The sequence below is a fragment of the Amblyomma americanum genome, chromosome 5 (genome assembly GCF_052857255.1).
Source record: "Amblyomma americanum isolate KBUSLIRL-KWMA chromosome 5, ASM5285725v1, whole genome shotgun sequence".
In the NCBI taxonomy this organism is placed as follows: Eukaryota; Metazoa; Arthropoda; class Arachnida; order Ixodida; family Ixodidae; genus Amblyomma; species Amblyomma americanum.
In genome coordinates this window covers 62,812,333-62,824,660 of record NC_135501.1, presented here as the reverse complement: position 1 = coordinate 62,824,660, position 12,328 = coordinate 62,812,333, and the positions used below count along the sequence as shown (strand labels likewise).

The 12,328-nt window shown below is 49.0% G+C and overlaps 1 protein-coding gene across 1 annotated transcript; it reads left to right on the top strand.

Moving 5' to 3' along the window:
* Positions 1-864: 864 nt before the first annotated feature.
* On the top strand, positions 865-2,632 carry LOC144134743 (uncharacterized). The gene has a single exon (XM_077667580.1). The coding sequence runs from the start codon at positions 898-900 to the stop codon at positions 2,323-2,325; it is 1,428 nt and encodes a 475-aa protein (XP_077523706.1). The 5' UTR covers positions 865-897; the 3' UTR covers positions 2,326-2,632.
* The last annotated feature ends 9,696 nt before the right edge of the window (positions 2,633-12,328 follow it).

The window sequence follows — 12,328 nt, the reverse complement described above, 5'->3', positions numbered from 1 at the left end:
TACAAGAATTATCTCTTGCGGGCTTGTGTCGCTGCGGGCCTAGCGAGAGAGCTCCGTCCCGCGGCACTGCCCGCTCATCGTTGTATTCTACGCACCACTAATCCGGTTGTTCTGCCTCAGCAAAATTGCCTCTTGCGTGGTAACGCAAGAGAGGACAAGAGACATCAAGACCACCGCAGCCCACGGTGACGATCATATAACCAACAAAATGCTTTGTAACCCCGGAGACCAGTCCATCGCGGCACTCACGGAACTGTTTTATAGACACTGGCATGATGGTCTCTTTTCGAATACCTGGAAGCATGCCAAAGAGACATTCATACCTAAACCTGCAAAAAACTTGAGCCCCACTAAGGTCATGGAGCACGTCATCCTCAATAAAATTCCAACCCACAGAGACAAAAAAGGTGTGCTTCCGCCGACTATGATCGGGTTCAGAGCCAGACTGTCCACTCAAGACATCATGTGGCAAATACAACATGACATACTCAGTACAGGCCCAATGCAACGCGCTTGACAATGACTCACACGCTTTATTTTTACAAATCTTACTGAGATGAATTTAGGGTCTCGTACCTGCAAATATATCGCAGAATTTCTACACAACCGCACAACAGAACTCCACATTGGAGAACTCAGGAGTGACAAGAACACCCTGGGCAACAGGGGAAGCCGACAAGGTACTGTCCTCTCCCCTTTTCTCTTTAACGTCACCGTGAGAGGTCTTCCTTCTTTTGAACGCCATACCTCAAGTAAAACACTCCCTATATGCCGACGATATCACCCTTTGGACTGACTGGGCACGGCAGCGCTACCAGGATGCGGTTCACCGACAATCCTTTCTTGCTTCTTGGGCAGCTTTTCTTGGCCCTGCTAGATCATGCCGGTGACAGAAGCATGCAGCTGCCTTCAAGAATGACTCACGGATCAGACACTGCCGACGTACGCCCACCAGACCAGCTACACGCGCCCACATGGGATCACCGATGGATTCTACAATCAGCGACCACATGCGCAGACCACTACATGCATCTGGGACAAGTGGCGACACCACCAGACTGGGCTATATATTGCCACCCCACGCGCGCGGCGGCCACTGGGCACGGCAGCGCTACCAGGATGCGGTTCACCGACAATCCTTTCTTGCTTCTTGTGCAGCTTTTCTTGGCCCTGCTAGATCATGCCGGTGACAGAAGCATGCAGCTGCCTTCAAGAATGACTCACGGATCAGACACTGCCGACGTACGCCCACCAGACCAGCTACACGCGCCCACATGGGATCACCGATGGATTCTACAATCAGCGACCACATGCGCAGACCACTACATGCATCTGGGACAAGTGGCGACACCACCAGACTGGGCTATATATTGCCACCCCACGCGCGCGGCGGCCACTGGGCACGGCAGCGCTACCAGGATGCGGTTCACCGACAATCCTTTCTTGCTTCTTGTGCAGGTTAGAAAACGCTACGGCGTTTGTATTCGCTCTAACAACCCATTCTTGTTGGTGCTGCCGTGCCCGCGGCTGTTGTTTGATGTTACTGTAAGCTTGCGCAAACTGCTATTGTTGGGGGGTGATATCGAAGCCAATCCTGGACCGGACACAGCTCAGATACTTACGCAGCTTCAAGAAATTGCCTCTGACATAAAAGAAATAAAGGAGAAGCGGCTGGCGGACATAGACAATAAACTCGATGCTCTTGCTAGACTAGAGAAACAGGTCCCTTCCTGCCAGGAGCAGGTCGCTCAGATTAGCGAAGTCATAGAAAGGTTAGAGGAAAGAATAGACGACTTGGACAACCGAAGCAGAAGATGTAATTTAATTGTCTATGGCCTATCGGAGAGTGAGGAAGAGACCAAGGAAACACTCAGAGAAAGGGTAAATAAAGATATTGTCCAGGATAAACTAGATCTCGACGCAGTGGCCATCGAGCGTATCCACCGTTTGGGGCAGCCTGCTGGAAACAAAATTAGACCTGTTATTATGAAGCTTTTAGACTACAGAGAGAAAGAATCAATACTGAAACGAGGCTTCAAGCTTAAAAATTCCGATCTGTCCATTGGCGAAGATTTCTCGCGGAAAATTAGAGATATTCGGAAAAAGTTGTGGGACAGCGCGAAGCCTAACCGGGACAATGGCGACAAAGTGTCCCTTTCCTTTAATACATTGTACATTAATGGTCAAGCATTTGTCTGGGACAGTGAAAACGCAGTGAAAGTGCCGTTTGGGAAAAAAAACGACAAAGCAACTACCCCAGAAAGCCAAAACGACAACGTCTCCAGCCCCCGAATGACGCGTCGAAGAGCACATTCAAAAAAATAAAATTATTGAACATAAATGCCAGAAGTGTAGTGAATAAAGTAGAGCAACTCGAAATTGTCCTCATTGACCAAGATCCAGATATTGTGGCTGTCACAGAAACGTGGCTCTCGAGTGATATTGGTAGTCAAGAAATCTTCCCTCCGAACTACTCAGTGATGCGTAAAGATAGGCTTTCCCGGGGTGGTGGCGTTGCGTTATTGATAAAGAACCACTTTTCCTTTATCCCTCTGCCGGACATCCCGGGAGCAGAGGCAGTGTTTTGCAAGATTCTATGTGATGGCGTCAGCATTGTCGTGGGATGTGTTTATCGGAGCCCCCCTTCCGGACATGATTGCTTGAGTGCTGTACACGATTATATGCAAGTGCACGTACGGAACTCTAGACTAATCATCATGGGCGATTTTAACCTTCTGGATATTGACTGGGGTACCTTGCACCATACTGATCCGGCCTCAGATGCACTCATTAATTTAATGCTGAATTTTAATCTATATCAAACAGTCTCCCGTCCAACTCGCATACTAGGCACAGCAAAAAGCATTCTAGATCTAATACTAGTAAGCGAGAACTTCCCAACACACCAGACTAAGCTTGACATAATCGACGGAATTTCTGATCACAGTATACCAGTCTGCGAGTTACCACTCAATATTCTAATAACAACCCGCTCCTCCCAATCGACAGTAAGTAATTTTATTAGAGCCGACGACGCTAGTATAACAACACATCTTGCACACGAGTTTCAGATGTTTGCCGAAGCAGCATCTGAAGCAAGCTCAGATGTAAACTCCCTCTGGCTCCAGCTCAAGGAAATCATTTTTTTCTGTATATGCAGATATGTCCCCTCAAAAAACAAGCGCGTTAAAACAAAGAACCCGTGGATCACGCGAGAGGTCATTCATGCAAAACGCAAAGTGAAAAGGCTGCGTCGCTCTATAAAGTCCAAAGATACTAACCCCGACAGAACACAAAAATTAGCCAGTGCAGTTGTAATCTTCAAGGATAAAATGATGAAATCAAAGGAATACTACTTTAGTGTTACGCTGCCTGACTTCCTTACTTATAGCCCACACAGGTTCTGGAACCACTTCCGCAATAGAAACACAGCAGGACACGAACAGACAACAGATGAAAACAGTGCGAAGGCTAATTACTTTAATGACTTTTTTCAGTCCGTATTTACCACCGATAATGGCGTTATTCCCCAGATGGCAACCACCCGAACTTCAGATATCAGAGAAATAAACATAACTGATGACGGAATTTTCAATCTTCTCTTGAACATCGATACGAAGAAAGCCAGCGGGCCTGATAACATACCCAATGCATTTTTGAAAAGATACGCCGAATGGTGCAGCAAATATATCGGCATAATATTCCGCAAATCACTTGCAGTGTCAAAACTTCCGGATGACTGGAAGCTGGCGAAAATCATTCCGATCCATAAAGGAGGAGATATCAGTAGTGCATCAAACTTCAGGCCCATTTCACTGACTAGCACAGCATGTAAAGTTTTCGAACACATAATCTCAAAACATCTAACAGATTTTCTAGAGCATAATAAGTTGATATCACCTGACCAGCATGGTTTCCGCCGAGGGCTGTCGACTATCACTCAGTTAATCGAAGTCGTTCATGACTTGGCCCTCAGCATCGATACCTGCAGTCAAACTGATATATTACTACTAGATTTTTCCAAAGCGTTTGATTGCGTGTGCCATAACAAACTAATCGCAAAGCTGCAGTGCATGATCGGGCGGGGGGAAGTTCTGGGTTGGATCAAAGAGTTTCTATCTAACCGTTCTCAATTTGTAATCTTTCAAAATATGCCTTCTAAAATAACCGCGGTCACTTCGGGAGTTCCGCAAGGCTCCGTTCTTGGCCCACTTCTCTTCCTTATCTATATTAACGATATAACCACTCAGATTAAATGTAACATTAAGCTATTTGCAGACGACTGCATCATGTACAGGAAAATAGAAAGTCCGGAAGACTACATTGCGGTTTCCCAGTCACTTGACGCTGTGGTGGATTGGTGTGATAGATGGCAGATGACCGTCAATTCTAAAAAATCAGTGTGCATGACAGTAACCAGGAAAAAAGTATCCTCATCTTTCCCTTACAGCATTCACGGTACGCCACTCATGAAAGTCTCCCTGCATAAGTATCTTGGTGTTACACTAACCGCTGACTTTAGATGGGACGTACACATCGCTAATGTAACATCGGCAGCCTTACGAAAACTGTTTTTTTTTAGAAGATGCATCCGACTCGCACCAGCATCTACTAAACTCCTAGCATACAAAACTTTCATAAGACCTATTTTAGAGTACGCTCACACTGTTTGGTTTCCGCAAACAACCACTAACATAGCAAAACTAGAAAAAATACAAAGAAAGGCACTACGGTTCATCCATAACAAATATAAGCGTACTGACTCCCCATCGAACCTTGCAGCTATTTCAGGACTCCCGACGCTATCAATGAGAGCAAAGCACGCGCGTTTAAAATTTTTTTACCAACTGTTGCATAACGATTATAACATCAATGTGTCAAAATATATTTGCCCGTCCCAGACTCGACCGACACGACACAAACATGCGCTCACTCTGATTATTCCTATCGCACAGATGCACTTAAACATTCATTTTTTCCTGTAGCCATCCGAGAATGGAACAAACTGGATGCCTCGATTACTCATGCACCGACCTTAACAACGTTCGCTACAAGGCTCGAGGCCGGTATTGCCGCAGAGTAACGCTCTCAGTGATGCACATGGGCCTCTGGGTATTGATAATCCGTTTCACATCCGTTCTTTCTTGTCGTCTTAATCAGTGCATCACCCCTTGCGTAGTCATAGTTTGTTTTCCTGGGTTCAATTGTCCGCTATCCTTCAGTATTATTATTGTTTCCAACATATACGTATCTTGTCTTGAGCGCCAAGGTTTTTTTTTTTTTTCGCTTCTACGTGCATGTTGTTCACTGTTAGCCGTGTTTGATCACTTCATATGGTAACCTTGTCTGGAGCCGATTGTACATAGTTTGTCCTCAGGTAGGCAAATGAACAACTGTTCTACCAGATTTATCTTTGCATGTGTTCTTGCCGCATTTTGAAATTTCCTTGTGTTGTGTGATGTAGTTCTTGCCTCATTGTAACTGTTGTGTATGCCCACCTGCTAGGGCCCCGTAAAGGGGCCTGCAGTATTGAAAATAAAAATAAAATAAATAAATAAAATAAACTTTGGCTCATACAGGCAGACCCATAGCTACCTCCAGAGAGCAACTGAAACCGTCCACACATTCGTACAGGCGAAGGCTTCACACACTTCCCAACAAAATCGGAACTGCTTGTTATCCTTGACAGGAGAGTGCGCCGACCTGCCCCTTAAGACCGCGAGCTCATCACGCTCCCGATCGACACAGAGCCCGTACCTTCAGTCCAGATCCTGATCATGCTGGTACAGAACAATGCACATAACTGAAAAGCAATACAACGCCTCCACACCACAGCTCACCAATTAATGAGCCTTCTCTGTCGCATCTTCAAACGCTGTAGTGGAGGACTGCTTCTTCCTGTTAACACAGGCATTTCTTATCACCAGGATAGTATACTCCTACCCTTACTATCACCTTCGCCGAAAAGACGACGAGGCAGTAAATGCACAATCCTCTCGATGTAAAAGGCTACCCTAGGATTTCCACAATACGCCAGACCACAATACCTCCTCCAACATGGCATCTACAAACTCTTACGGAACTTATAGAGGCACAAAAGACAGCCGAAATTCATCGACTCTCCGGAACCAAGCACTGGCTTCTCATCCTTTACCGACTAAACGTCAACCCAATAGGCAATCCCTATCCCACAGCCTCCTTCCGCCAGAAGTTCATAGCCGCCTCGCAGTCAAACCGTTGCCCAAGAACATGCTCCCTGGCCGATACGACGAGCGGTTTCAACAGAAAGCCAGTGCACTGGGTGATTTCTATCGTGCTGACGAACACAACTTACCTGGACGCGGAGAGGAAAAACAACCTGCGTGGTCTGTGCAACCACGCCGAAATCCACCCTTATCTCCTCCTTCACGTACGCGCCCTCTCCCCTAGCGCAACGGAAGAGACAGCGATAGCGCTGGCCATCACTAACCGCAGCGCACTGTCCTCAGCGACTCAAAACGAGCAATCCTAATAAACTCGGCAGAATACATCTGCCTTCACGCCGCACGCGTCCAGCACGGCTGCACCCCCGACGACCAAAAAATTAACCTAGTCTGGGTGCCTGCCCACGCGCGGAGGCGGCCGAGGCGGCCGGCGTCATGTATAAAGGCGCCCTCCCCCTCCCCCCCCCCTTCAGACTTATGCCGAGATCACCAATTTTCATAAATAGACGAGACGCCGTTTCCCGCCTCCGCACCCCGACCTTGCCCGAGCGCAGACCACCCTCCTCCGCATATTGCAGACGCACTCAATTTTTAGCCGCTCAAGGTTATTCCTAATCGCCAACAGAAATATTACCTCACTTGCCCAAATTGCAACTACGGAAAACCCGCCACTCAGGCGCACATACTCTGAGGCTGCGAATATAATCCGCTCCCACAGGCCTTCTGGCCAGTTCCCTCTAAGAAATGCTGGGACCAACTCCTCACCCAGTCTGACAAGACCATTCAATTTGCACTCATTTCTAGGGCTTCGCCCCCGTTTGGAGGCCACCCAGAACAGATCTGCCCCAATTTCCGGCACCTGTGGCAAATAACGCTGTCTCTCTCTCGTCTCATGAGTTCCCGCTGCTGGCCTAGCGCAAGCGCTCCGTCCCGCAGTGCCCGCTTCATCGTCGTCTCCTGTACTGCACTAACCAGGAAGTTCAGACCCGAGAAAAATCGACTATTACGCGCCCTCTAAAAAGAACAGAAAATTGAATCAGCCATATTGTGTGTGCCTCGCTTCAGTCATTCATGCGTGTAGAATCAGTAACAGCAGCCTTTGACAAAAATAAATGGTCCGTGCCTCCACGATGAATCGAAAGTTGTCAATACTAGCTGCAATTTTCGGGATTTCGTGGGGTCTGCTACCGCCATGTGATAACAGCGCCATCTGTGGCAGTAACTAGAAAACAGCATATCTCGCATGGAGACTTGTAGCGCCATCTATACTAGCATTGTAGAAACAACCACCCGCTTTGTGCCATTGATGACGTATGGGTGGAATATGGCGAATATTGGTGGAACTATGTGAGAATGACGTCAGGGGACAAAAAGAGGAGTCATAGTTTCGGTTCCTCGTATCCAAGATGGCGGCCATTGAAATTGGCTGTACCCTCTCATCCCCCAAAAAATGTCGTACAGTGGGAGGAAAGCTGTCCAGTTACGGGACCGGTGTATGTGTATACATTCGTTCCGGTTTATATGCTCCGACAACAATGGGCACCCATCCGGGGAAAGTTGGTTGTGGTATAGAAATAAAACCACAAATAAATAATAGGCAAACACTGCCTAGATGCAATTACTAACTTAAGCGTCACCATATCGCCCTACAAGCCTAATACTAGGCCGACCTTGACCCCCCAAACGCAGCAAGTTCCGTCTGGGACATATCTTGAGGAGGTGTAACTGGACAACGAACAAGTTCTTCTTCGCTTTCTTCGTCTAGTAAACCAAACAGCTAACGATCGTTACTTAACGTCTTCCAGACAACGGCGGCGTTTTTCATGAGTAGTAAGTTGTGGGCCTCCCGACAAAAAGAATAATTAATTTGAGGTCCTGTCATTTGAAGCAGAGGCATGTCTGAATCGAATAGGCGTCGTACAGGGAGAACATATCTAACATGGTGGTTTGGGCTAGTTGGTTGCTATTCCTTATGCAGACAAGTTTCGCAGCGTGAATAAAACGCACATAGAAGACAAGGAACAAACAAGACAGGACTGTGCTGCTCATAATGCAGAAAAGTTTCTCAGCATGAATAAAACGCACACACAAGACAAGGAACAAACAAGACAGGACTGTGCTGCTCATAGTGCAGAAAAGTTTCACGCACACACAAGACAAGGAACAAACAAGACAGGACTGTGCTGCTCATAATGCAGACAAGTTTCGCAGCATGAATAAAACGCGCACAGAAGACAAGGAACAAACAAGACAGGACTGTGCTGCAGGACAGTCCTGTCATGTTTCCAGAGTTGTCTTGTTGTCCAGAGAAAACTGCAGAGCAATGGTAGAGAGAGAAAAATAACCGCAGACACGAACACACAAGATAAACACACAGATATGTCGCTGTAGTTGCTACAACACTGCTGTTTCCTACGTGTTTGTAGACGGTGTCCAGACACTTGCGCTTGTGGACACTGGGGCCACCATTTCTGTCATTCACGAAAGCTTCTGCGGCTCGCTTCGCTAATTTACCACCCCAACTTCTGGACTCTCATTCCGTATAGCCAGCTCCGAGCCCGTTCATGCCTCTGCCGCTTGCACAGCACGCGTAGTCATCACCGATGGTTTATATGTTGTCGAATTTTTAGTCCTCTGTACAAACTCTCATGACCTCATCTTTGGATGGGATTTTATATCCATCCACAGTGCCGTCATTGACTGTGCCAGTGCGCACGTCTTCTCTCCGCTCTGCGATGCGCCCTCTGACGAGCCTCCTATTCGACGTGCTGCTAAGCTTGTTGTCGCTGAGGTCAGTGACATTCCCCCTGACAGTGCCGTGCTCGTCCCTGTTTGCACCGCTTCTGTTTCTGACGCCATCGTTCTCTTCACGCCTTTCCCCGTCCTTGCCTCTCGCCGACACCTATCTATTCCCTTCGCCATCATCGACATTAACCACGGTGCTGCCGCCATCCTCGTCTCTAACACCTCATTCTCCGAGCTCTCCCTGCTCCGTGGCGAGTGCCTCGGCCATTTTAAAACCGCTGACTTGATGTCTTCCTTGGACACTGATGTCACCTCCTTCAGTGCCGACGTCGCTGCCCTCACCCCACGTGGCGCTACTCCAGATCACCCTCTGTCTTCGGAAATTTTCGACCGCTCTATTGACCGCGCTCTCGACACGGCTTACCGCGCACAGCTCCTTGCCCTGTTCAACCAGTTTCGCTCATCGTTTGACCACCAGCCAGCTTCTTTGGGCCGTGCGACCACTGTCGAGCACCATATTGACACCGGCGCTTATGCTCCTCTCCGCCAGCGCTCCTACCGTGTGTCGCCTCCTGAGCGCCGCGTCATAACTGAGCAAGTTGACGGCATGCTACAACGCGGCATTATTCAACCATCCAAGTCCTTGGTCATCTCCAGTCGTCCTGGTAAAAAATAAGGGTGGCTCGATACGATTTTGCGTGGAATATCGCCGGCCTAACAAAAGTAAGCGCAAAGAAGTCTACCCGCTACCACGTATTGACGACGCCCTTGACTGATTGGAAAGCGCCGAGTTCTTTTCCTCCCTGGATCTCCGTTCCGGCTATTGGCAAGTCCTGATGGCCGAGTCCGACCGTCCTAAAACAGCGTTCCCCACCTCTGACCAACTCTGTAAGTTCAACGTGATGCCATTCGGCCTGTGTAACGCTCCCGCAACGTTTTAACGAATGATAGACAAAATCTTGCGCGGCCTAGAGTGGAACGTTTGTCTGTGCTATTTAGATAATGTCTTGTTTTCGCCTGATCTTCCGACGCATCTCAAGCGCTTGCGCTAAATATTGAGCTCTCTCACCAGTGCTGGCCTTCAACTTAATCTCGAAAAATGTCACTTTGGCGCCCGGCAGCTGACCATACTCGGCCACCTCGTCTCCAAAGACGGCTTCCTGCCAGATCCTGACAAACTCCGTGCTGTGGCTGACTTCACTAAAACAAACTTCTACAAAACAGGTGCGTCGATATGTAGGTCCCTGCTCCTATTTTCGGCGATTTGTCTCCAATTTCGCCTCTATTGTCGCGCCCCTTACGAAACTCTTTAATAGTCCCGCCGACCTGTCTACGTAGGACTAGGCCTGCGACGACACTTTTACTGCGCTCCGTCGTTTTCTAACCTCACCACCTATCCTTCGACACTACAACCCCAGTGCTCCTACTGATGTGCACACCGACGCAAGCGGAATCGGCCTCGGTGTTGTCCTTGCCCAGCGTAAGCCAAAATTTGCTGAATACGTTGTTGCGTACGCCAGCCGTGCCCTCACCAATGCTGAGTCGAACTGCACCCTGATGGAAAAGGAGTGTCTCGCCGTAGTGTGGGCTCTAACAAAATTCCGCCCGTACTTATATGGCCGCCCGTCCACCGTCGTCACTGACAACCACGCCTTGTGCGGGTTGGCCTCAACCAAAGATCCCTCAGGGCGCCTTGGCCGCTGGGCCCTCCGTCTTCAGGAATTCGATATTACCCCTAGTTTGCGTTCGGGAAGCAAGCACTGACGCCGGCGCCTTGTCACGCTCACCACTGCCCTCTCCTGCGCCCTGTTCGCCAATATATGATTCCATACTCACAGCGCTCACTACCATGCCCCTTCAACAACATCAAGACCTATGGATTTCATCCTTGCTCGACGTACTTCGTGCACACTCTACGGCCTCCTTCCCTCACGCCCTTCGTCACCAAGCTTCCCATTTTGCCCTCCGCGACGATCTTCTGTACCGCTGCAACTATCGTCACGAAGGCCGCAAGTGGGTGCTTGTGATTCCCGGGCATCTCCGATCTGAGATTTGGGAACAATGCCATGCCGACCCTCAGAGCGCTCACACTGGCTCGCTGAAAACGTACGAGCGACTACGTCAGAGTGACTATTGGCGGGACATGTACAACTTAGTTCGTCGCTGCGTTCGCTCCCGCACTGCTTCTCAGCAGCGGAAGTCGACACCTCGCCCTTCGACGTTAATGCCAATACCGCATACAGCTCGCCCTTTCGATCGTGTCGGCATCGACCTGTATGGGTCACTTCCTTTCACGACCGCCGGGAATCGCTGGATTATAGTCGCTGTGGACCACCTCACTCGGTATGCTGAGACCAATGCTCTACCTGCGGCTACTGCTCACTATGCAGCCGTCTTCCTTCTTCATTACTTTGTCCTGCGTCACGGCGCTCCTCGTGAACTTCTCAGTGACCTATGCCGTGTTTTCTTGTCTGAAGTTCTTCACGAGCTTCTCGCTGCGTGCCACACAGTCCACCGCACGACTACTGTTTACCACCCTCAAACCAACGGCCTCACCGAACGATTCAATCGGACTCCTGGCGACATGAACGCCATGTACATTTGCTCTGACGACTCTAATTGGGATCAAGTTCTTCCGTTCGTCACCTATGCATATAACACCGCCTCCCAAGCAACCACCGGCTTTTATCCCTTCTTTTTATTTCTTTATTCGGACGCGAACCTTCGTGTATGTTCGAAACAATCCTTCCCTACAATCCCGACAGCTCGGAATACACTTCCCTTTCTGACATTACCCGCCTTGGTGAGCTGGGTCGCCAGTTGGCTTGGTCTTTCACCGCCGATTGTCAAGGCATCCACAACCATGATTCCGATCAAGACACGCCCACTGTCTCTCTGGTCTGGCTCTCTGTTCCGGCTACGTTGAAATTTTCGGCCAAGCACATCGGCCCTTACCGCATCTTGGAGCGTACGTCGCCTGTCAACTAGATTATCGAACCGGTGACACTTTCTTGGGACCATCGCCGCCGTGGCCGCGAAGTCGTTCACGTCAGCCGCTTGAAGCCTTATTACAGCCCCCTCGTCGTCTCCTCGCCTTGAGTCGCCAGGATGGCTCCCTTTTTCCCCCGGGGCAGTTGGAACTTGGGTCCCAGTCTCTTACCTCGCTGGCTTGTAGATTACTTGAGCAAAGGTCTTCGTCGCCGGCGGTTCCAACGTGCCAATAAACCGGTCTACAATATATATATATATATATATAGACAAGAGAAAGAGAAATGAGGGGCTCGACTGACAAACATTTGGAGGAAGCCAACAGTCACCGAAACCAAGGTGCATAGGGAAATGTTTCTTTTTTTTTCCAATTGCTCAGGCTGTCCCACTAT